The sequence below is a fragment of the Heterocephalus glaber genome, unplaced genomic scaffold (genome assembly GCF_053883595.1).
Source record: "Heterocephalus glaber isolate CG9 unplaced genomic scaffold, H.glaber_assembly_v1.0 deba00001503, whole genome shotgun sequence".
NCBI lineage: Eukaryota > Metazoa > Chordata > Mammalia > Rodentia > Bathyergidae > Heterocephalus > Heterocephalus glaber.
Genome location: NW_028258323.1, coordinates 614,426 through 636,647, shown reverse-complemented (window position 1 = coordinate 636,647; position 22,222 = coordinate 614,426). Strand labels below are relative to the sequence as shown.

General features: G+C 37.0%; 2 protein-coding genes across 2 annotated transcripts in view; both read right to left on the bottom strand.

Moving 5' to 3' along the window:
- Positions 1–22,222, bottom strand: part of Arhgap24 (Rho GTPase activating protein 24) — a 400,876-nt gene that overhangs the window by 246,631 nt on the left and 132,023 nt on the right. Inside the window, exon 2 of the mRNA XM_004870505.4 lies at positions 18,254–18,341. Coding sequence (XP_004870562.2) covers positions 18,254–18,341 — 88 coding nt within the window. The remainder of the gene's footprint in view (positions 1–18,253; positions 18,342–22,222) is intronic.
- The window catches only part of LOC101711674 (lipid transport auxiliary protein 1-like), a 219,126-nt gene that overhangs the window by 64,969 nt on the left and 131,935 nt on the right, over positions 1–22,222 (bottom strand). The window contains exon 2 of the mRNA XM_087185945.1: positions 18,254–18,341. The gene's annotated coding sequence lies outside the window, so the exon portion shown is untranslated. The remainder of the gene's footprint in view (positions 1–18,253; positions 18,342–22,222) is intronic.

The following is a 22,222-nucleotide window of genomic DNA, read 5'->3' as shown; positions in this document are numbered from 1 at the left end:
CCACTATTAAACTGCTGGGGATCTTCCCCAAAGAATTAAAAGAATCATACCACAGTGATATATGTGCACCCAAGTTCATAGCAGTGCAGTTTGTAATAGCTAAAACTTGGAAACAGCCCAAATCCCCATCTACTGGAGACTGGATCAAGAAAATGTGGTTTTTAAATAATATGGAGTACTACTCAGCCTTAAAAAATGAGAAATTAGAGACATTTATAGCTAAGTGGATGCACATTAAGGCAATACTCTTAAGTGAAATAAATAGGACACACATGTGTAAATACCGAATAGTTTCTCTGGTGTGAGAAACTGAAAGTGTAAATAAGGACTAAATGTATAATAGGTAATGTGAAATAGGAAGAAAAGGGGCAAAGGGGACGGAAGTGGGAGGGCTAGGGGAAAGGATAGAAGGGAATGAGATTAATATGAGAAAATGGAAAAATAGGAACAAAATCTTTGTAAATAGGGAGGACTGGAGGGGTTGAAGGGAGGGCTGGGCAAGGGTGAAAAATACGAACCAAGAGAGACTATGTAAAGGTGCAAATTTCCACTGATGAATGACATTATATTGTATACCTAAAATGTACCAATTATTAGAATGAATAATCGCAAATGTAAAATAGGAAGAAAAGGTCCAAAGGGGTAGGGGTAGTGGGAGGGGCAGGGGAAAGGAAAGAAGGGAAAGGAAAAAATGATGAGAAATGGAAAAAATGGAAATAAAGTCTTTGTAAATAGGGAAGGGAGGGCTATAAATGGGAAAAAATAAGAACCAAGATGCATTATATAAAGGTACAATTCCCAATGAGAAATGTGACTGTGTTGTATACCTACAATGTACCAATAAAAGAATTTAATACAAAAAAAAAAAACCACAATGAGACAGCATTTCACATTTCTTAGGACAGTGATTATTTTATTTATTTATTTTGCAGTAATTGAGATTAACGCTAGGCCCTTTGCACTAAGCTACATCCCCAGCCCCTTGGATTTTTATTTTGAGATAGGGTTTGCTAAGTTGTCCAAGCAGGACTCAAACTTGCAATCCTTATGCCTCAGCCTCCTAAGCTGTTGGGATTGTCCCACAGGACGGCTATTATTTTCTTAAAAATGGAAAAATAACAAGTGTTAGTCAGGTTGTAGAAAAGCTGAAACCTTTGTGCATTGCTCCACAAAAAGTTAAAGATTTAATCATCATGATCCAGCACTTCCACTTCTAAGTGTATCACCATAAGAATCAAAAGCAGAGACTTGAAGAGATATTTACATACCCATGTCCACTGCAGCAGTATTCACAATAGCCAAGAGGTAGAAGCAACCCAAGTGTCCAAACGAATGTACCAATAGAGCATGGGATAGATATGCAGTAGAATATTAATAAACAAGAAGGAAACAGACAACACAAACAAACAAACAAACAAACAAACAAAACATTCTCTGAACCAAGGATGACAGTGGATGAGATGGATATAAACTAATGTAGCGTTCAAAAATATGCAAATAATAACATTTTCTTCCACCCACATGGAGGAAAGAAGAATGAGAAAAGAAAATGAAAGATGAAAATAAGAAAGTCTTCACACTTGATTATTTTTTACTGAGTGTCAACTTTGAGTTACACACAGAATATGATGAATGAAATAGGTAGGAAACAATTCAATAAGTTATTAAATTTAGAAGAGTTTTTGAGATAGCTATGAACAAGATAACTAATAAAGAATATCAAATTGGAGGTGGTTACTTTCAAATAGGTGGTCTCCTCTGAGAAGAAAATACTTAAATTGAGATGTGGATGGTAAAAAACAGCCAAAAGGGAGAAAAAATAAAATAGGGCAAGAGCATTCACAGAAGGGATCTGACATGGACAAAAGGCCTCCCATGTGGAGAACCTTGGGACATCCATGGACTCCTCAGCAAGCCAGCATGGCTGGAACTTGGTGTGCGAGGGGAACACAGTGGGGACCCTACAGGCCTGGGGGGTGGACCTTGAGCCTGGTTGCTAAGTGTGAGCAGAAGCTGTCAGGGGCTTGATACAGTCAGTGATCTGGTTTTTTAAATGATCATTTTAAAATGATCTTTCTGGAATTTCAATGGAAATATAGATTCTAGGAGGTTAGGGGTAGAAATCCAGGAAGGAGTTGACAGGGCCTAAATAAAAACAGAGAAGCAGGAGATGGAGAGAAGACAGAGTGGAGATGTATTTTGGAAGCAGAATAAGCATCACTCAGTGTAGGATTGGATGTCCAGGTGGAGGAAGGCACAGGATTCAAAGATGGTGCCTTGAGTTCTGGTAAGTCCTGAGCTTCTCATTCAATTAAAAGCACATGAACCCCCTAGAGAAGGAAATACACAGAAGAGGTCTGGAAAGACTCAAATATTAAGGCCCAGGGTATCAAAAGGCAGGAGAAGGGGAGACAGGCAAGAGGATTACCATGTGGGGAGCCCAAATAGTCCTGGTCCAAAGCTAGAAAAGGGTTGGGATCTATGTTAAGAAAATCACTCATCAGAGCAAGTCAGGTGAAGCATGGTCTCTAAATGCAATGCTCTTTTTATTTTCAAGGCTTTAATAATATCATAAGTCAATGCAGGGTGTTCCCAGCCCAGAGCTTGGGCATTCTGCCTGAGACTAAAATAGCAAGAGGCAGACAAGAGAATTATTGAAAATTAAAGAATGAAGGATCTTTGTAAACATGCCTGGTCTTGTGCTATCTGCAGCTGACCATCAACCAGAAGGAAAACCTTCATAATTTATGAAAACAGAGCTAAGACAATCCAATGGAAACAAATACTATTTTCAACACACAATGCTGGAATAACTAGATATCCACAGTGAAAAAAATGAAGTTGGATTCTTTCCTCACACTGAACACAAAAAATTAACTCAAAATAAGTCATAGGCATAAATGTAAGAGCTAAACTATGAAACTTGTAGAAGAAAACATGGAAATAAACTTTCATAATTTTAGATACAATCAGAAAAGGGGACAAACAAAGAATAAAGTATATAATTTGGATTTCATCAAAATAAAAAACTTTTGAGCTTTACGGACACTCTTAATAAAATAAAAGGGGAACCCATGCAATAACAGAAAATATTTACAATTACGTATCTGATAGGAGGTTTTATATTCCAATTTTATAAAAATTCTTATGACACAACAATGAAAAATTACTTTGAAAAATAGTCCAAAGATTTGAAAAGACATTTCACCAAAGAAGATAAACAAACTGCCAACAGCATACAAAAAGTTACTCAATATCAATTAGCATTAAAGAAGTGCAAATAAACCAATATGAAATATCACTTTACACCCACAAATGTGGACTATAATTAAAAGTAGAGATAAGGGGATATGCAGAAATTGAAGCACTCAACTGCAGCCTCTTTGGAAAATACACGGCACCCCTTCCAACTGTTAAACAGGAGTTACAATATGACCTAGCAATACCACTCCTAGAATATATACCTCAAAGACTTGACAACATATGCTCACACAAAGGCTTAAATGTGACTTCTCATCACAGTACTCCAAATAGCCTCAAAGTGGAAAAAGTAAAATATCCATCAATGAATGAATGAATAAATACAAATGGTATATTAATGAAATGGATTATCCATCAAGAAAAATTAAATAATACATGATACTAAAACATGGTTAAACCTTGAAAACTTTATATATGGTTTACATATATAATTCCATATATGTAAAATGTCCAGAATAGGCAAATCTATACAGATAGAAATTAGATTAATGGTTATCTAACATTTGGGTGAAAGAGAAAGTGACTGCCAATGGGTATGAGGTTTCTTTATTGGAGTGATAAGTATATTCTAAAATTGCAGTGGTGATGGTTGCAAAAATCTGTGGCTGTAGTAAAAACTGCTGGTTATATACTTTATGTATTTTTGTGTAGTACTGGGGAATGGAATCCAGGGTCTCACACATGCTAGACAAGTACTCTATCACTGAATTACATTTGCAGCTGCAGATAAACCAACTTAATACTGAGTCTAGAATAAGGATCTGTTCAAAAATCTATTTTAGATACTCCTGAACATACAATGGGATTACAGCTTGCTAAGCCCATCATAAATTCAAAATAGCATATGTGAAACAAACATTGAAGGCACCTATCCTACTGAACAGCATTGCAGCACAGCTTGCAGAATCTGCTGTATCCCTGGCGACAGCTATCACCTTGGTGACCAGGGGATGCAGCTCAGGGCTGCTGTCCAGCATATCCAGAGAGGATCATACTGCATATCATTAGTTCAGGGAAGAAATCTAAAGTCCAGTTCCAAGTGCAGCTTCTACTAAATGCATATGGCTTTGGCATCCCAGTAAAGTCAAACCATTGTCAGTTGAGGACCATTTGTATGTGGTCACATTGAACAATAATTTTCCAAGGAAAAAATTTCTGATGTCCAACAAGAAAAGTTCCCTATTAATACACTGTGTAGAAGTAACAAGAAATTTTAATCATTAAACTATATCAAAAGCTAACCTTAGATACCATGGTTCCATAAGTTTAATAAGAACTCAAAAACATTTTTACTTAAGAACAGAATTTTAATTTCTCAAGTCATTTTCTGCCTCTCAACTTAAGTAACTTAGAAAAGATAACTTGGATCTGAGAGCTGTGTCTCCCCATCACTAGTTTTGCTGCCATGGAATGTTTCCTAAACTTTATGAACCTACCTTCATCATGTGAAAAATAATATTGAACTCATATAGTGGTGGAAAATTTAAAAATAGTGCATAGAAAGAACCTAATAAAATACTATATAGAGTACATAAATAGTATTATTGTTTATAACAAGTTATCATTATTATGCTTACAAGCTCAAGTGGACTAGAATGGCTGTAGTCTTGCCACTAAAATGGACAAACTCAAGAAAATTTAATTCTACTGCAATCAAAGTGGACACAGAAGAGTGAGAGGACTTCTCAACTGGGAATTTATGAAATTCTCTGACGTTGGCCATGGGACACAACTCTTCTTTGCAACTTTGACAAAACAAGGGAGACAAATCTATTAATTTTCATTTTCATATGTCTTATATAATTTTTGGCCTTAATTTTAGACTCACTCTGATTTCTACAAAGGTCATTCATGTCTAGAATAGAGTGATAGGGACAACAATAGCAAGTAACACAAATACCAGGAAACAAACTTTTAGTGCAGTTAAATCTCTAATCTAGGGAATACAAAAGAAGCAACAACTCCCTCAGTTACAAAAATCATTGTAATGTAGTCTGGAGTTTGCATGAATGAACAGAGCTTGTAAAATTTTATAAAGCAAGAGATCTGATCCAGCTTCCAGATCTGCCCAAAATGGAAAGAGTACACAAGCCCCTTTAGTGCAGTTTTAGCCACCTCTAAAAATATAGACAGTCACCTTTCTGAGGATTCTGATCTTTATAATTTCTGCAGTGTTTTATGTCTGGATAATGCACATGTCAGGTATCAGGAAATGCCAAAGAGTTACTTTCTTATTGTTTTCAAATGAAACAAGTATCAACTTTAATTTGGAACATATGTTGACTTCAAGCAGTCCTTTCAAAAGCAGTAAATGATAAAAAGAGCATATTATAAAGGAGACTTATTTTAACTCTTATTGAGATTCTCAGAAAAAAAATATATTCTCTCATTTGTTTTTATTTGCACATAAAGATGAGATCTGATTTTATTGGGTGAATTTTAGAATCCCATTTGAAAGTAATTTTCAGTATTTATTTGGCTAGGAATCCTGGAGATTTATTTTTCTGGAAGGGCATGGCTCTAATTATCAATTGCCCCAGAGATCTACTTGCTTGCTAAAGGTCCAGCTCAGCTTGGCAGACAGGTTACCTGGATGGAATCTGCCCTATGCATCGTGAAAGCCAAGCTGCTGAGTGTGGCCCATCTTTCTTCCCTTCACTGCAGACCCTTTCTGCTCTCCCTGTCAGTACAGTTTCTTTACCTCATGGATGGATGCTAAGATTCTATGCTTTTTCATATTTTCAAATAATTAACCTGAAGGTGAGTATGAATTTGCAAATGCCGTAGAAGTGGGAACATGTCAAACTCCAGTATTCAGATACTTGGAAAGGTGCGACATTATCATCTCCTTGCTGCTCCCAATTATTTTTGGGGGGGTGGGGATAGGATTTTCAGCCATAATTAATATCCCAAGCCATTGTGCCTGGCTCTTTCTGTGTAATTGAGTCACCGTGAGTTTTCTGCCTACTGTCTCCCATGCATCATTAGTTCTACACAGTGGTCTCATCTGTAGCATCAGTGATGCCCTGGAGGCTTTGTGTTCCAGACAACTAATGAAATGGCACTTCTGGCTACCAGGAAGGGCAAGAGGAGCCATTTATCTCATAGATGGCAGCATGCAAATCCACTAGGGTCCAAAAGTAACAATGGGCTGGGCAGAACAGGTAGAATTAACATGGGAATGACGGTTCACATTAACTGAAGAGAGGCATCATTTACTGCTCAGATCTGAATTTCAAGACCCAGAGAAGGAAGTGAACGCAGTCACATGAATAAATTCTATTTCTTTTCTTACAATAGCATACAGATCTTCCCAATCCTTTCCATTTGAATGCTTTCACACCAATTGATTTTCACACATCAACTAGGGGAGGAATGATGGAGAAGGGCATCACTAAGACTTATCCTTGGATTTCAACACATTAGAGATAATGAGGAGCCATTTAAAGAGAGGTGAGGGGGGGACAAGTCCGACATTTAAGCAATAGTAGATCAGGGGAACTACTTGATATAAATAACCACTCTCCTTTGGGTGACACTAGTTTACAGGCAGACACGTGGTACTTCTGTGGTGTCATATTGATTTCATCAATGGGGACATGGGTACCAGCACAATGAGATGACCTCCCTAAGAGACAGCATGAGCAAAGTTCTATCTTTCTCACTCTATCATTAGTTCCTTAAGCGTGGCTTCAAAAATGGACTTGATCAGTGTTTCCCATAATATTCAGTGGAACTCTGCCTCTAAGTGCTATTGAAAGGAATAATACAAAATAGCTCCTCGAGGATACTTGGGACATAATATCTGGCCCACAGCTGATTCCTACTAAATGTTGAGTTTCCAAATAAATTACAGAATTAGTGTAGCATTTAAGGCATCTGATTTTCAACCCTAGGATTTACCCACTTCCACCTTATATTGACTTGTTGTCTTTTCTCTCTCCTTTCTTCTTCTCCTTTATGCTTTGACAAATATTTATTCAATAATTATGACATGGAGGCAGTTTGTTATAAGTTATAAATAAGATAATGAGCAAAACAGTGTTCCAGTTCTCATGGAATTTTCACTCTTATGGGGGAGACAGACATTATTTGTATAACACACAAGGTAAGCAGTAGTTTATGGGTCTTGAAAGTGGGTTAAACGGTACTGGGAAGGAAGACCAAGTGCAAGTTTCCCTGAGCAGGCAACAACTGAGCTGCTACTTGAGGGATGATTTGGAGTTATTTTGAGAATTTGGGAATGATGAGAAGGAACCATTCTAAAATGACATAACAATATATATAAATGTTTTGTGGCCAGAGTGAGGGATGGCACATGTGAGAATGTGGCAGGCCGGTGTGGTTAGAGTTCTAAGGGAGAAGAATAAAGTATACTGAGGAATCATTTATGTAGAGTCTTTGTAGAGGATAGTAAGACTTTAAAAATTAATAAGAGTTTTCCTGACTAGTTTCGAATAGTAAAATGTCACTGTATATGGGAACTCCCTATACCTTGGTGTAACTTTTCTACAAACCTAGAACTCCTGTAGAAAAAAAAAAGGTATTAAAAATATTACTCTGGATGCAGCGTAGGGATTGGAACAGAGTGGGAGAAAGAGTAGAGAACAAAAATAAGCTAGAAGTTTATAGCTGTTCTTCCACACAGAAAGGGCCCCTTACCAGGAGGAAGTGAGGGAGAAGAGAATAACAAACAATGACAACTGAGAGACACAGTGAAGCAGGAAGAATGCCATGAAAGTGCAGTGCTGTAGAAGCCGGTGGAGAATGTGTGTCCAAAGGACAGAGTGGTTGGCTACATCAAATGATTTCAACTGGGCAGTTATTATGAGAACTGAGGCTTAATCACTGGATTCAGAAAAATTAGCTCTTGTTGATGACTAATAAAATTCTACTGGAGGGGGCTAAAAATACATTGTAGCAAAGACAAGAATAAGAAAGTGTGTAGAACAGTATAGAGGAGTCTTGATGCAAAGAAAAAAAAGAAAAATAGATGATAATGGGAAAGATGATCAAAAGATTTTTTAAATTAGGGTAATAGTAACATGATTGAATGTTCATATCTTTTAATTTAAGATGTATGAGATTGCTTTTTCAATACACAGGCCAGTTTCCAGTCTACACCATTAAGCCTAGGGAAATAATATGAAATGAAAGTTAAATCTCCATAACAAAATGGATTGGAGGGAGTGGATTGGAGAGTTCAAAGATAGATAAAGAACTGAGTTTAGAAGGAAAGTGATAGTTCCTCTGGATAATAGAGGGAAAGAAAGAGGACCAAGTGGAAGATATAACTAATTTGTATACTTTGTATCAGGAAATTGGAGGAGTTTTCATAAAATCAAGATGGCAGTGAGATTATCTGTGGAAAATAGGGAGACCAAAAATAAAACACAAAATAAATCAACTGTTCAAATGATAATTGATTTGCATCAGTTATGTCATAGTGAAATGAGTTATGCATCTTTCATATCTCAAAGAACCCATTATGACAAACCACAGCCCAGGGATTAGGGCCAAAGAGTCCCTAGGCAGAGTGTTGTCATATGATTCCTGTAAGCAAGTGACACATCAGGATCATGAGTCAGAAGAGGACAATGTGATCAGTGCTACCTCATGTCCTGCCCCCACACTCACTGTTTTCCAGAAATCTTGAAACTCCTTGCTCTGCAAGTTAGTAGTTCATACCAGAAGCCTCAGGCCACTGGAGGAGATAAAACCAGAGCTCCCTTTGGGTTTCTACCCCTGCCTAGAAACACCATAGAAGTACATGATGCATGAGTGGGAGTTTGCTCCCAAATGATATTAGCCCTGACCTGAAAGAGGCAATGAGGACTTCTTCTATAAGAGTAAAGAGTGTGTAAAGTTAATGAACTTTTCTACTTTCCAGTCTCCTAAGGCACTGGGAAAGCTCTTATCCAGTTAAATAATTTAGAGCTGGAAGGTTCTTCTAAATTTGACTAATTTAATGCAATCACACCAAAGAGATAAAACTGAGGTCTAGTTTACTCATTAATTCAACAAACATATATTGAGCACATACTATATGACAACATTCGATCTGGCACTGTGGGTAGAAGGTGCCATCTCTATTCTTAAGACCTTCCAAGAGAGGGAGACTAGAAACAATGCAAAAAATCTCAATATCAAGGAGAGAGGAAGGAAATATAGCATTCCCTGACCTGATAACCCATCATCTCATTTCTTTTTATCTTCCTTATTTCTCTTAACTTTTGCATATTTGGCCTCTGTGGAATCTCAATACTTACAGGTATCAGAAGGCTGCAGCATGCTGTGCTTTTGTGAAGCTTAGAATTTATTAGAAAAGTGGGTTTGTACCACTGGTTACCAGTGGGAAAAATTATATCTATCACTAATTATATGACCCATGTGTACAAACCCTGACATATATTAATATAAGACCTGATATATATGAGTAATGGGAGTTTTATGGGAGTTTTTATCATATTGCTGCTAAAAAGAAAGTGTGGGCTTGGGGTGGCAGGAGATGTTAATAAATGAATGGTTGGTGAAATAAAAACCCTCTGAGAAGTCAATTTTGTTAATTTGGTTTGCTTTCTCTGTAAACAAAGTATTTTCATTCTCTGTGAGATGCCTTACACCATAAGTTGCTAATGAGCATTGTAGAAATGAGAATTTAGAAGGTACTCTGAGCTTATTTGATCTTGCAAGGGATGCTTCCAGCTTTGCATACTTATGAACAGCTCCCTGAACCTGTGTGGACTGAACTAAATACAGGGACGGTTTTCATGCTAAGCAAACCCAGTTTTCTATTAATGATATTCATCATTTTAAAAGCCACATATGGGATTTCAGCCTTGGTTGGGATCTAGAATTCTAAGTGATCTCAGACAAGAGTTAATGGGGACATTCAGTTTGGTCACTAATACATATTAGGTTCATCATGATTTTTAAATGTATATTATTTGGAGGTGGTTCTAAATAAGAATTTTGCCAAATTCTTCCTGAATCCTGATTTTGAGGACATAGTGTGCCATGGACAGGGAGACAGACTGTCTCACGGTTCTAATTCTGGTCATGGTGGCACCAGAGGGGATTAGTGACTTATATTGGTCTCTTCAGCCTGCTTTTCATAGATTTGCTTTTTTTAATCTAGCATGTGGACCAAATCTAGCCCATGCCTATATTTTAAAATTTAACAAGTTGTAAAAAATTAAAAGAGAAATATATTTCTTGATATTTGAAAATTGTATGACTCATATTTCAGTGACCATGAATAAAAAGTTATACTGGAACATAGCCACACCCACTTGTTTATGCTACCACACCAGAGTTAAGCAATTATAACAGGCACATTATGGCTTGGAAAGCCTATAATATTTGCTCTTTGGTCCTTCCTGAAAACATTTGCTGATTTCTGATCTTGCATGTAGTGAAGGGGAATAGATCAGCATGTCTACAGATATTGCAAGACACCATTCTGCCTTTGGATTCTTTCCATACGTGATCATATGAGCACATGTCAGTGGGTTCAGAAGTACTCTATATGCTTGTTAGTCAAAATGATGTTAGTCAAAATTTCAAAGAATTAGAATACTGAAAAAACTCTCCTTGTACCATGTTAATAGTCTTTTTCAAATGTATATTTTAAGGTATTTCAAGTAGGAAAGGAATTTGGAAACAAAAATCTCAAAAACTTTTTTAAATGAAATACATAGTAGCTAAAACATGCTGATTTTCACCAGTGCATTTATTTATTTCGTGTTCAGAACTACTTGTGTTTATAGAATGATGTTTTCATACTATAAACAACTCCTACTCACATTCTCTAAATGACTCACACACATTAAAACTACGAAAAACACAAAACAAAACAAAAAACTTCAGGGCTTCCCACAGACGTAGGCAGACACACAAAAAAAGAGGTTATCACAGTTGCTTGTGGATAACAAATATAATTATATGGATTTCTGACCCAAGTACTAAGGCAAAAGGGAAAAAAATTGACAAATGGACTGTTGTAAAATTTAATGCTTTACCAGCATATTTAATAGTGATCAAGAAAATGACCAAGTTTTATGTTAAAACAGTATTAAAACATCCCTACATTTTCATATAAAATAGATGGTAAATACTGACTTACATTTTAAATAGCAGCAAGTTAATATATCCAAAGTCATTGTTTATTCAACCCAGAAGGCACCGCAAATGTAGACATAGACGGTAAACTTTAATTGCGGATGCCACATAATTATCTCAAAAACGCAAACACTGGCCAAGCAGTTTTCTTTCCCAGAGACAGCCATGAGTATCCGTCAGATGATTTATTTCTCAGTTGGCTTATTATATAACACAGCTGCACTGACCATCTAAGTAGGTTCAAGTTTTGGTAAATTAAAAATTTTATAGCTCCTAGACCTAGGGACTGTTCCATGCAGGAAATATTCTTCTGTAAATGCCTGACTTAGATCTGTGGAGACACAGTCACAGGACAGGAGAAGAGCAACTGAATCAGAGAGATAAAAGTCTAACAGTGGTCAGTGGACGCAGCAATTACAAATAGGTTAGGATATGTCATGTTGATTTGTGCATGTACTTGGATCAAATTGGCAAATGAACAGGGAACTAGAAATACATAGCTAAATATAGAGCTAGAGACTGAGAGTGAGATATAAATGATCAAGTCTTTGATGCCAAATTTAAATTATTGCTCTTACCCTACAGTCCATGATTGGGTTTGGAGGAGTCTCTGAGCCTTCAAATGTGTGCACACTTTTGCTAAATATATGCATTCTTTCTGTCCATAAGATCCATAATGTATTTATTAGATTTTGTAGATACCCATTTCCTCTAGCTTTTTACTTGACTTCTATGAAATCCTGATGGATAATAATTAGAATGGAAATACTTTTACTGAGATTTACAGAAGCAATCTGTGATTGTCTGAGGATTTTAGAAATAATTAGCAGTCACAGTGAAAAGCAGGGTAAATGATGCATTGTCTTTTCTAAGGGCTTAAAGTTGTTTTCAGGCAAATGAAAATCACATTAGATCACCCTTCAAGCTTTCCTTCATTCTTTCTGTTTCCATAGTTCCTTCCTCATTACTCATTCCCCCTTTCTTCTGCATTCTCCTCTTTGCTTTTCCCAAGGAAAGGCAGAGGATAAGAAAACCCTCTGATTTAGTTATTGATTTGGGGCACTGGGCCAGTGTAGGGCTTTGAGGGTCTGGAGTATTTCTGGCATTGGCCCTTGAAACTCATTTGGGACCTTGCTTGGTTGATGGATTGAGTTCCAGCACATGATTAATATCAGGTGTGTTTGTGGGTGAGTACAGAGTGAGTGATAGCTTGGCCATAGTGTGGAGGGAGTTGGGGAAGAAGCTGAGAACAATTTCAGCAAGTTTATTCCATCATGGAGACAACTGGATCCCAGCAGCTCACTGTGGCAGAGGCAGTCACAGGCATCTTTCTCCTCTGCAACATCCACTCCCAGGGGAATCAGGTCACTGGTGAGTGTGTCTTCCCTCCACTTCATGCAGGCAGAATTGTGACCTTAGAAAGTGCTTTCCGAAGAGCTAGAAGTGGGCATCTTTATGCAGTACCTATTTTGTGATGAGCTTAAACACAGAAATAGCTGCAAATTAGTGAAAATACCTACTCTCACTTTAAGTGCCAAAGTTCCAATCCTGAATGGATGAGATGAGAAGATACTAGTGTATGGATTTAAGCTCAGAAAAATAACTTCATATGTTCATATTTCAGAAAACACACTCCAGCCCCTAATATACTGCTGGCTTATTTCAAGTACACACACACACACACACACACACACACACACACACCACAATAGTAAAATAGGGTTAATGGTTAATGTTAGCTTTTCAACCTTGGTCGAATCCCTTCCCTGTACACTGGTTTCTTTTTCTGTAGGATGAAGATATAGTATTGCTGTCTCATCATACTACAGTGAGGACTGAATGGACTAAAAGGGAATGTTGTCTGGGATGCAGAAATCTACACTCAGACATGGCTCTAGATACAGAGTAGACATTGGTGCTCTGTCCGGATGCTCTGAGATGAACACACTGGGAGCTGAAAGGCCCACTTCCCCTGTCTCCTCCCCTAACAGTCAAGGACCAGATGACACCAGGAAACTAAGGATCAGCCTGAGCTGGAGGAACTCTGAAGAACATTGCAGCCTCAGAGCTCCACATAGGATCAGCTGTGACCTTGATTGCAGCAGCACAGTGAGCCAGCTTCTCCTGCCTGTCCTGCAGACGGACATCCCAGAGAGCACACCCCAGGGAGTCCCCAGAACCGCTCTCCATTCAGCATCATAGATAGACAGACATAAAAAGTGTCCTCTCCGTTATTCTGAAATTTCTGCCAAGGCTTAAATCTAAAGAAAAAGTGCTAAAACCCCACATTGTAAATTGTAAAGGCCACAGACATTGTGCTGAGCCGCTTCCCTGCAGGGCTTACTGAGAGAAAGCTGTGGAGGAGGGGTGAGGAGAGACTAGAAAATGAGAAACACTACCTGAAGAAAGAGGTTAAAAAATAACCTCTACACTGGTGGTGGGAATGTAAACTAGTACAACCACTATGGAAGTCAGTACGGAGATGCCTCAAGAAGCTAAAACAACAAATTCCGTTCAATCCAGCTATTCCTCTTCTGAGTATCTTCCCAATAGAGTTAAAGTCATCATATTACAGCGATACATGCACACCTACATGGAAAGCAGCACAACTCATAATGGCTAAGTCTTGGAAGGAGCCTGTATGTCCATCAGTAGATGAATGGATAAAGAAAATGTGGTGTTTACACACAATGGAGCACTACTCTGAGACAAAGGACAAACTTGAGTCATTTGTTGGAAAATGGATGCCTTGAAAGACCACAATGTTAAATAAAATATATTAGACGTGGAAACTTAAATATCACTTTCTTCTCTTATATAAGAAACTCAAAATACAAAAAAGCAAATAAAAGACAGATAATAGGAATAGAGAGATAGATCTTTTGCAAAAGTAAAGGTGACCAAGAGATGGAGGACTGGGAGGAGAGAAGGAGAAGAGAAGAGGATAAAAAACAGATTCAAGACATGTTATATACACATACCAACTTCTCTATGGGGAAGAACCTAAACATGTACTGAAAACATGTACCAATAAAAAGAAAAAGATAAAAGTAAATAAATGCTATTTGTTGGGGGTGGTGGTGAAGATTTCCCCTACTATAAGAAATGGTCAGAAAAGCACAAAAGTGTTGCTTATAAATGGTGAAATGTGCCAGAACAGTCACCTGCCCCTTTTCTAGGCTCTGAGGATCCCTGGAGCTTGTAAACCACTGACCTTGCTGGGCTTTGCAGCTCATGCCCCAGGGAGAAAAGGCCAGGATGAGGGAGAGAGCCACAGAGACAGAACCTGCTCTCCCTTTCCTAGCATACCCAGGAGCATGAGTTTCTCAGTAGCTGAAGAAGTACAGAAGAACTGTAAGCTTACTTGTTCTGTTCCATCCAAAATAACCATGTCCAAGGTGGGCAAACCCTACCATGGGAAGTGGACTGCCAAACCCAGGGACATGGACAACCCCACAAAACACCTCTTGGAAATGTCAGCGGAGGAGGGGACTATAGTGAAGGGCTGCTCCCCAGCAATGCATCTGTGTAGGGAGAGGTCGACTTTCTTCTTCCTCCTCTTACTCTCCTCATCAGAGAAAGACAGTGGAGTAGGGAAGGGAAGTGTACAAGGAACCTCCCTCCACCTCAATCACTACAGTCACTAAAAAATTATTGGCTGCACCAGGGGAAGAAAAGATCCTGCACAGCAGGAAGTAAAGGTCAACATAGCAGCATGTGTGTACTTTCATATCATCAAGCTTCCTCCCTAAGCATGGTGACTATGCGCACCTCAATAACTGCTCAGCATCTTGTGCTGTGCTATGCTGGGTGCTGGGTGTTAGGAATACAGCAAGGAGAAGGAAAGACACAGTCCTAACTAGGTGGGGTCACACATTGCCCTTCGTGCATTTTGCTGTGACCCCACATCTTTTTCTTCTTCCCTCCCTGAGAGATTGTTCTCTTGGGAAAGCTACGACATCACTGCTGCCATAATATTTATCTGTGTTTCTTTAAACGTCACAAAAATGCAACCAGAACACATTTTCAGAAGCCAAGAGAACAACTGCATTTTTCTTTCTTCAAGGACTATGCATTAAAGACCTGCCAACATTCCTTTCTCAACCACATTTCCCAATAGCTTAGTACTTGGCTGTAAAAGCTCATTCTGGTCTAAAATCTGGCATTTCTGGCAGCAAAGCCTTCAAATTTGCCAATTTGTCTGACTTTTTTTGAATAACAAGTAGGGAAAATGGAAAAAAATTGGAGTAAAATGTTACAAATTATGGCATTATTCAGAGAGATAATTTATTTCAGGCAATAGTAAATCTAGATGAAACTAATCCTGAGTGGTGGTAGATTGGTTTTCTACATAGGGTTAGGCATATATAAATAAGTAATATACAAAGACCCAGAATCCTCAATTCTACTAAAAATTCTCGTTTTTTTCTACTTGAACATTATAGGATATTTTAGACTAAAGCTATAAACTGTATTTGAACATACACACTGTTTATATGAACACATAATGTTAGAATATATAACAAAGAGCTTGTTGGAGGTATTTTCAGTTTCATTGGAAATTACAGGCAGAGGGATGAAAGGATTTTATCCCTTGCTGTTCCTTCATATAACTTAGATGGTTAGGCCTGAGGTATTTATCCATAAAGACAGAGGTGAGTTGGATATGTAGCATCATTTTTTGGAAAGGTTTTCAGAAGTGGCAATTGAGAAAATTCTTTAGAGAAAGCCAATGTAGTATAAATATGCGTTACCTAGGTGGGTGTAGAAAGGTGGGTTCTGTGTAGATTGACTACAGTTTTGCGATCTTTCTTATCTCCTACAAATTCTAACAAATGGCAACTCTTGTCTTTGAACTTCCCAGATTTTCGTGTCAAACCGTTACACATTCGGAAAAATTGGAGAATATTTTCTTGCCATTCCCATTTGCAAAAATAAAACACGTGCTTTGCTGTCCTTACATAATCCTAATTTTGCAATATCTGGTGATGACCATGTGATCTTCCACATTCTTATACAAGTACAAAAGTATTTGCCTGAAAATGCCATCCTCATGTCCAGCTAGCACCAATAAACCACAGTGCCTGAGATTAATAACACAAATGCTAGATTCTTGATGTGTAGCTGTATGTATTTCCAGCTCTGTCTTCAAAGAACCATTTGACACAATTCTTTCCACACTTCATTAAAATGATTCAGAATTTCAAAATCTAATGTAGAAGCTACTACATCATTATTTTACTAGCAACTCAGAAAGCATTATTTCAAACGATCTTTGGGCATTGTGTATTTACCACCATAATTACAGCAGTAAGCCTGAACTTCCTCCAGAAACATTCTGAAAAGATAACCTTCAGAATTCATCTTACACAGCCTTAAATTTCTTAAACCTTCCTCATCAAAAGCCATTATGTCATTTGCTCTGCATATGAAACTTAAACCCTAGAACAGCAAGGTTGGAGGGAAGTTTGATCCATGATTTTCTGGGCTTGAGGGCACAGTTCTGCCTCAAACAGTTGTGAATATATCCACCTATATTACATCTGAGCTAGCTGTGGAGCCAGCATACTGAATGGGAAAGTAGAGCTCCAGTATTATTGGAGATGAAAAGTCAAAGGCATCAGTTTAATACTATGCTGGCTTAAAAGCCAACAGGCACTAATGTTTGGGAATAAAGAAAGAAAGAAATTTCTTCTACTGATACTTCAAAGACTTTGCAACATCTGGAACCTAGTTCCATAGGGGTATTCCACTAAGAAGTAAGAATAAAAGGATTTTAATAGGGCAAATAAGATTCAGGTTTCTTGCAATGTGTTCTCTCTGGGGAGAAACAACACAGTGCATCTGACTAACCTTTCTGTACCACTGCAGCTGCATCAGTTAACATTTAGTCATGGATTCCATCATGAGCCAGATGAACTCAGTGCTACAGCTGTTTTTATTGAAGGGGAAAATATACATTCACATTTTACATCCCATGCACTTATACATTTGGGAAAACATGCTTTATTGACTGTCTCTATGCTGGCATTATTGATATGAATTACACATTACTCACTCAAATAAATTCACACCCACTCTTGACTGTGATTAACTCAATATCAATGTTACATAAACTGGATCAGCCAGGGCCAAAACTATAAAAACCACATTCTTAACTCCCTTTTCCTTAAATCGGGGGAAGGAAAGGCTGAAGAACTGATCAAAGAAGTAGATGATGGCCTTAAAGAAATTGTTGCTGTGCTACGCAAAGATTTCAATGGAGATCAAGTACACCAAGAGAGATGGATACAGATGAGTAGGGAAAAAATAAACAGATGTTGCAGAAAATGTAACTGCAAAATCTGATGACTTGGCAGAGCCATTCTCCACTCTGTAAGCCAGATATGTGGAAGTGGTTGCCTGGCAGCAACATTGAAATGCAGAACTGTAATGCTTGGTCATGACTGAAAGAGGTTTCATGTTTTGTTTTTGCAGCCAAAATTCATTTCAGATGGAGTTTTGTAAGGAAATACATCAGTGAATCAGCTGAGCAGAATACTGTAACTATAACATATTCTCAACTTTCTCATAAGATCACTGTAAAATGAAATTTCTCTCCAATACCCCTTACTGGTACTTTGTTATGACTTCCGGCCAACTCTGTAGTCTTATGGGCAAAGGGAACTGATATTTGATTGTGAGTATGCATGTGTGCACATTCAGTGTATAAACCTGAAGTCATCATCTGTGTAAGCACTAACCAGACTTGATACTTGCCTTCTGAAATCAATGTTCTCAGCCATAACTCCGGAAGATGAAAACTTGGTTGACATATCTTTATTTTTACCAACATGGATTGGCAAGAATTTAAACCAGAAAAATATCTTACCTGGAGCTACTTCAAAAAGGAATTTTCCTGGATTCTCGTCATTGCAGGTATGTTCCAGGACTTTATTTCCAGGCAGAAAAATAGTCCCCTGTGAACAAAAATAACCCAAATGTCAACATGATAGCAAACATTACACACACTCATCATCATCATCATCATCATCATCATCACTTTCAGTTGAGTGTATAAGGTGTGCCTTTAACATAGTACACAGTTATATGGATTAGACTCCTCCTGTATATTCTGGACCACTAGATATCATGTAGAACAATCATGTTCATTCAAAATTTAATAAATATTTCTTGAGCATCTAATATGTATAAGATACCATTTAAAGCAGTGTAAATGTTAAGCATGAATTTATTAAATGCATTTTGTGCGAGCCAGAAATTTCACTGAGCATTCTTTAACCTCACAGTATTTAATTGTTTGAAGAAATTTATAAGCTAGGTATTACTTCTCCTATTTTACAGTTGTAAAAATCAAGAGACAATAAGTAACTTAGCCAAAGTTGTAATTAGCCTTCTCTGTGCTACTCCTGGTGACGTGTTCCTCCCATGTTGGAAATTAAATCCCAGGAAACAATCTCAGGGGATGAGGCCTAATGAGAGGTATTAAATCTTGAGGACTCCACCTTCATGAAGAGTTAATGGTCATTTATAAAAGGGAGCCAGGCTATGAAATTTGATTTCCTATTGTCTCTAGTCATCTCTCTGCCCTTCTGTCATGGGGAAACACAACAAAAGGGCCCTCATTAGATGACAGCTTCTGTATCTTGGACTCTGCAGCCTGTAGAATTGTGAGGGAATGAATTTCTGTTCATCATAAATTATCTAGGCTCAGGTATACTGTTATAGGAGCATAAAACGGACTAATGCATTTTGATTACTGATTCTCTTTTCTGTTAGGATTCTCTTTTCTGTTAGATTTCTCTTTTTTAATGAATCTTTCCTCTCAGTACTGAAACATATGCAAAAGTATTTTAAGTCCACATCCTCCCCAAGTTATCATTCTAATTATTTTTTTCTTTGTCTAGCAAAGACTTGTCCGCACTGAGTCCTCATATGTATCCAAGGCAACCTTATCTGTGGACCCATCATTCCATATACATGACTCACAAACTACAAACTTGAAGATCATCAATCCTTGACAAATGTGACCTCCCAGAAGGATTCAGTTATTCACCTTCTTTTCTTGGTTTTATGGTTTTCTCAGATTTTTGCCTTTACATCGCTGTTGTCAGTCTCTTTTACTTACTCTAATTAACCTTAAGACACTGGAGTTTCTCAAGGATTTATCCAATGACTCCCTTTCTTCTGAGTGTAGTCTCTTCCTCCAAGCTATCCCTTCCATACCTCTGACTTCAGTAACCAGCTTCCAGCCAGTGCAGATCAGGTTAATGCTTCTAACCCAGGACTCTCCAAACTTCGGACCTTTACATCCAAAAGCTTACTTGACATTTTCAGTTGTATTTCTCAAGGGAATTTTAAACTCAAGTTAGTCAAATTAAGATGCAATTAAACCTAGTCCTCATCATGAATTCCTTAGTTAAGTGATTGGCACCCTTATTCATTCATTTGTAAAAGATATAAATATAGAATTCATTATCTCTACTGTAATATAGCTTTACTACCACCACTTCTTTGTTTCAGTGACATGTGTAATGTCTCCCATGCACTTCATTGGATTCTCCACGCATTACTCAACTATCTTTTAATTCATTTTTTAGTGCAGTCAGAGTAATCTTTAGAAAGTGAAATTTGAGCTTACAACTTTCTTGCTTAAAATTTTTCAATGGCTTTTGTATGTTCTAGGATAAAGGTCGTGGTGACCTGGCTCTACCCACATCTACTCTAAAGTTTTGTAGTAGTCAATGTTTTTCTATGATCCAGCCAATTGCTTTTTAATAAATGATATCCTGCTCCCATCTATGTTAGGTTGACATTCTTTCTCCATTGTTTGATACTTGTCTTTCAGATTAACTGCATCTATAACATACTGTCATTGTTTCCTAATTTCCCAGGAATGCCAAGTATTTTACCTGGCACACAGTAACCACAGAAGACAATATACAATGGAGCGAGTGAGTACTATTAGTATAATAAAGCTGGTATTCTGAAACACATATACTGAATTAAAGAACCCATACTCTTGTCCACTGGAGTGTAGTGTCTGGTTTTTTTTGCAAGCATGAAGCAATATTTAGCTCAAGTAGTATTTTACTCTGTCCTCATCCTAACTGATTTGGAACAGGAAATTATAGTCATCAACTATTTCCCTCCTTTTAGGCTTAGGGTGATAAGGCACAGCAATCGTTAACTCAAACCCAAGTAAGTGTAGGTTAGAAGTATCCATATTCCTTTCTTTTTTCCCCTCTGGGAAGCAAATTTTCCTATTTATCATATTTAGTTTCCTGTGGTCCGTGTTTTCCACTTTTTAAATTGGTATCTTTTTAATAATCTTACTTTGAAGATATTCATCATAATTAGAGCTTTCTTTAATTATATAGTTAATAGTGGTAATATTGGTTCCTTCCATTTTGAGTTTATTCTACATATTGAAATGATTTTGTCAAGGATTTCATTTTGATTTACCTTAGTTTTAGAACATAGCATTTAAACCTCTAGATACAGTGTATCCATGTGTGTTTGTATGCATCACTCATTAATTCCATGCTTTCAGGCTCTACTTATGGTCATATCATACATGTACCTCGTAAGCAGAATTTAGGCCAGTTTTCTACATAAACAACACCTCTGTAAAATCCCAAACTACCTCACTTGGCAAGTAAAAGACTCCAAGTAATGCTATCCCCTTTTGGCTTTATTTTCTTCCAATCTTAAATAGCTACTTCTGGCTCAAAATTTTATTTCCATTTTCAAATTTTATACTTTGTAACTTATATTTTGGCGGTTTTACAGGCAAATTCTGATGTGAAAACAATAGTTTAAGTACTACAGGAAAGTATACAATGTTTAAGGTGGAATACTCTGTGATTTACAAATATTTGCTATGGATAATTCACTAAATCATTCGGTAAGTAAAACAAAATAATTTAATTGAAACAGCTAACTTGATCATCAACATGTTGTTAAAATCCATAACTAAGAGCAGTATTACAATTGTTCTAGTTATTTAAAGTATTTGACAATGTTCACATTATCACAATGTGCAAGTAACAAAAGCAAACAAAAATCTCATACTTAACCACCACAGATAACCAATATTGACACCATATACATATTTGTATATTTTATGCACTTTTGCACATTTGTGAATAAACAGAGTACTTTTCACAAAAACATAATAAAAATAAAAAGATCTTATTATCTGCTTCAAATAAAGTCATTTATGGTTATTATGCCAATGTAGTAATAAACCTCATTTAAAAAGATGAGTTGTACAGATTTCTTTGGTCCACTATTGCTGTAAAGCATTTATATCTTTTGTAAATGTTACTATAAAGAACATTTCAATGACATTCATGAAGCTAAATATTTGAATTCATTCTTAACTTATTCCTTTATGGCAAATATCTAAAAGAGAAGTTAGCAGTCAAAAGTATGCAGTGTTTGTGTGGGTTTGGTTAATTCTCCCAGAGGTGGTCTAAATTAGCCAACCACAAATGCAACCAACTAGTAAAGACATGTAATTTGGAGATTTAATCTAACTCAAAAGTAATTTATTGTGAGACAACAATGTATCAGTATTATTTCTATAATTATTTCAGGCAATTTAAAATTTATGAAAGAAAAAAGGCTGAAATCTATTCTTAACACAAGAATGACATAGTATATAATTATAGAACCAATGGGTGCCAAAGTATATGGAAGAGCAAATATAATAAATTTTAAAAGAAGAGTGTCAGAGGACGATCAGATTAGATACAGTGAAGAAAGATTTTTGAAAGAATATAGGTTTTAGGATTTAGTGAATTTAGGATAATCTTTCAAAGTGGGATAAACAGTA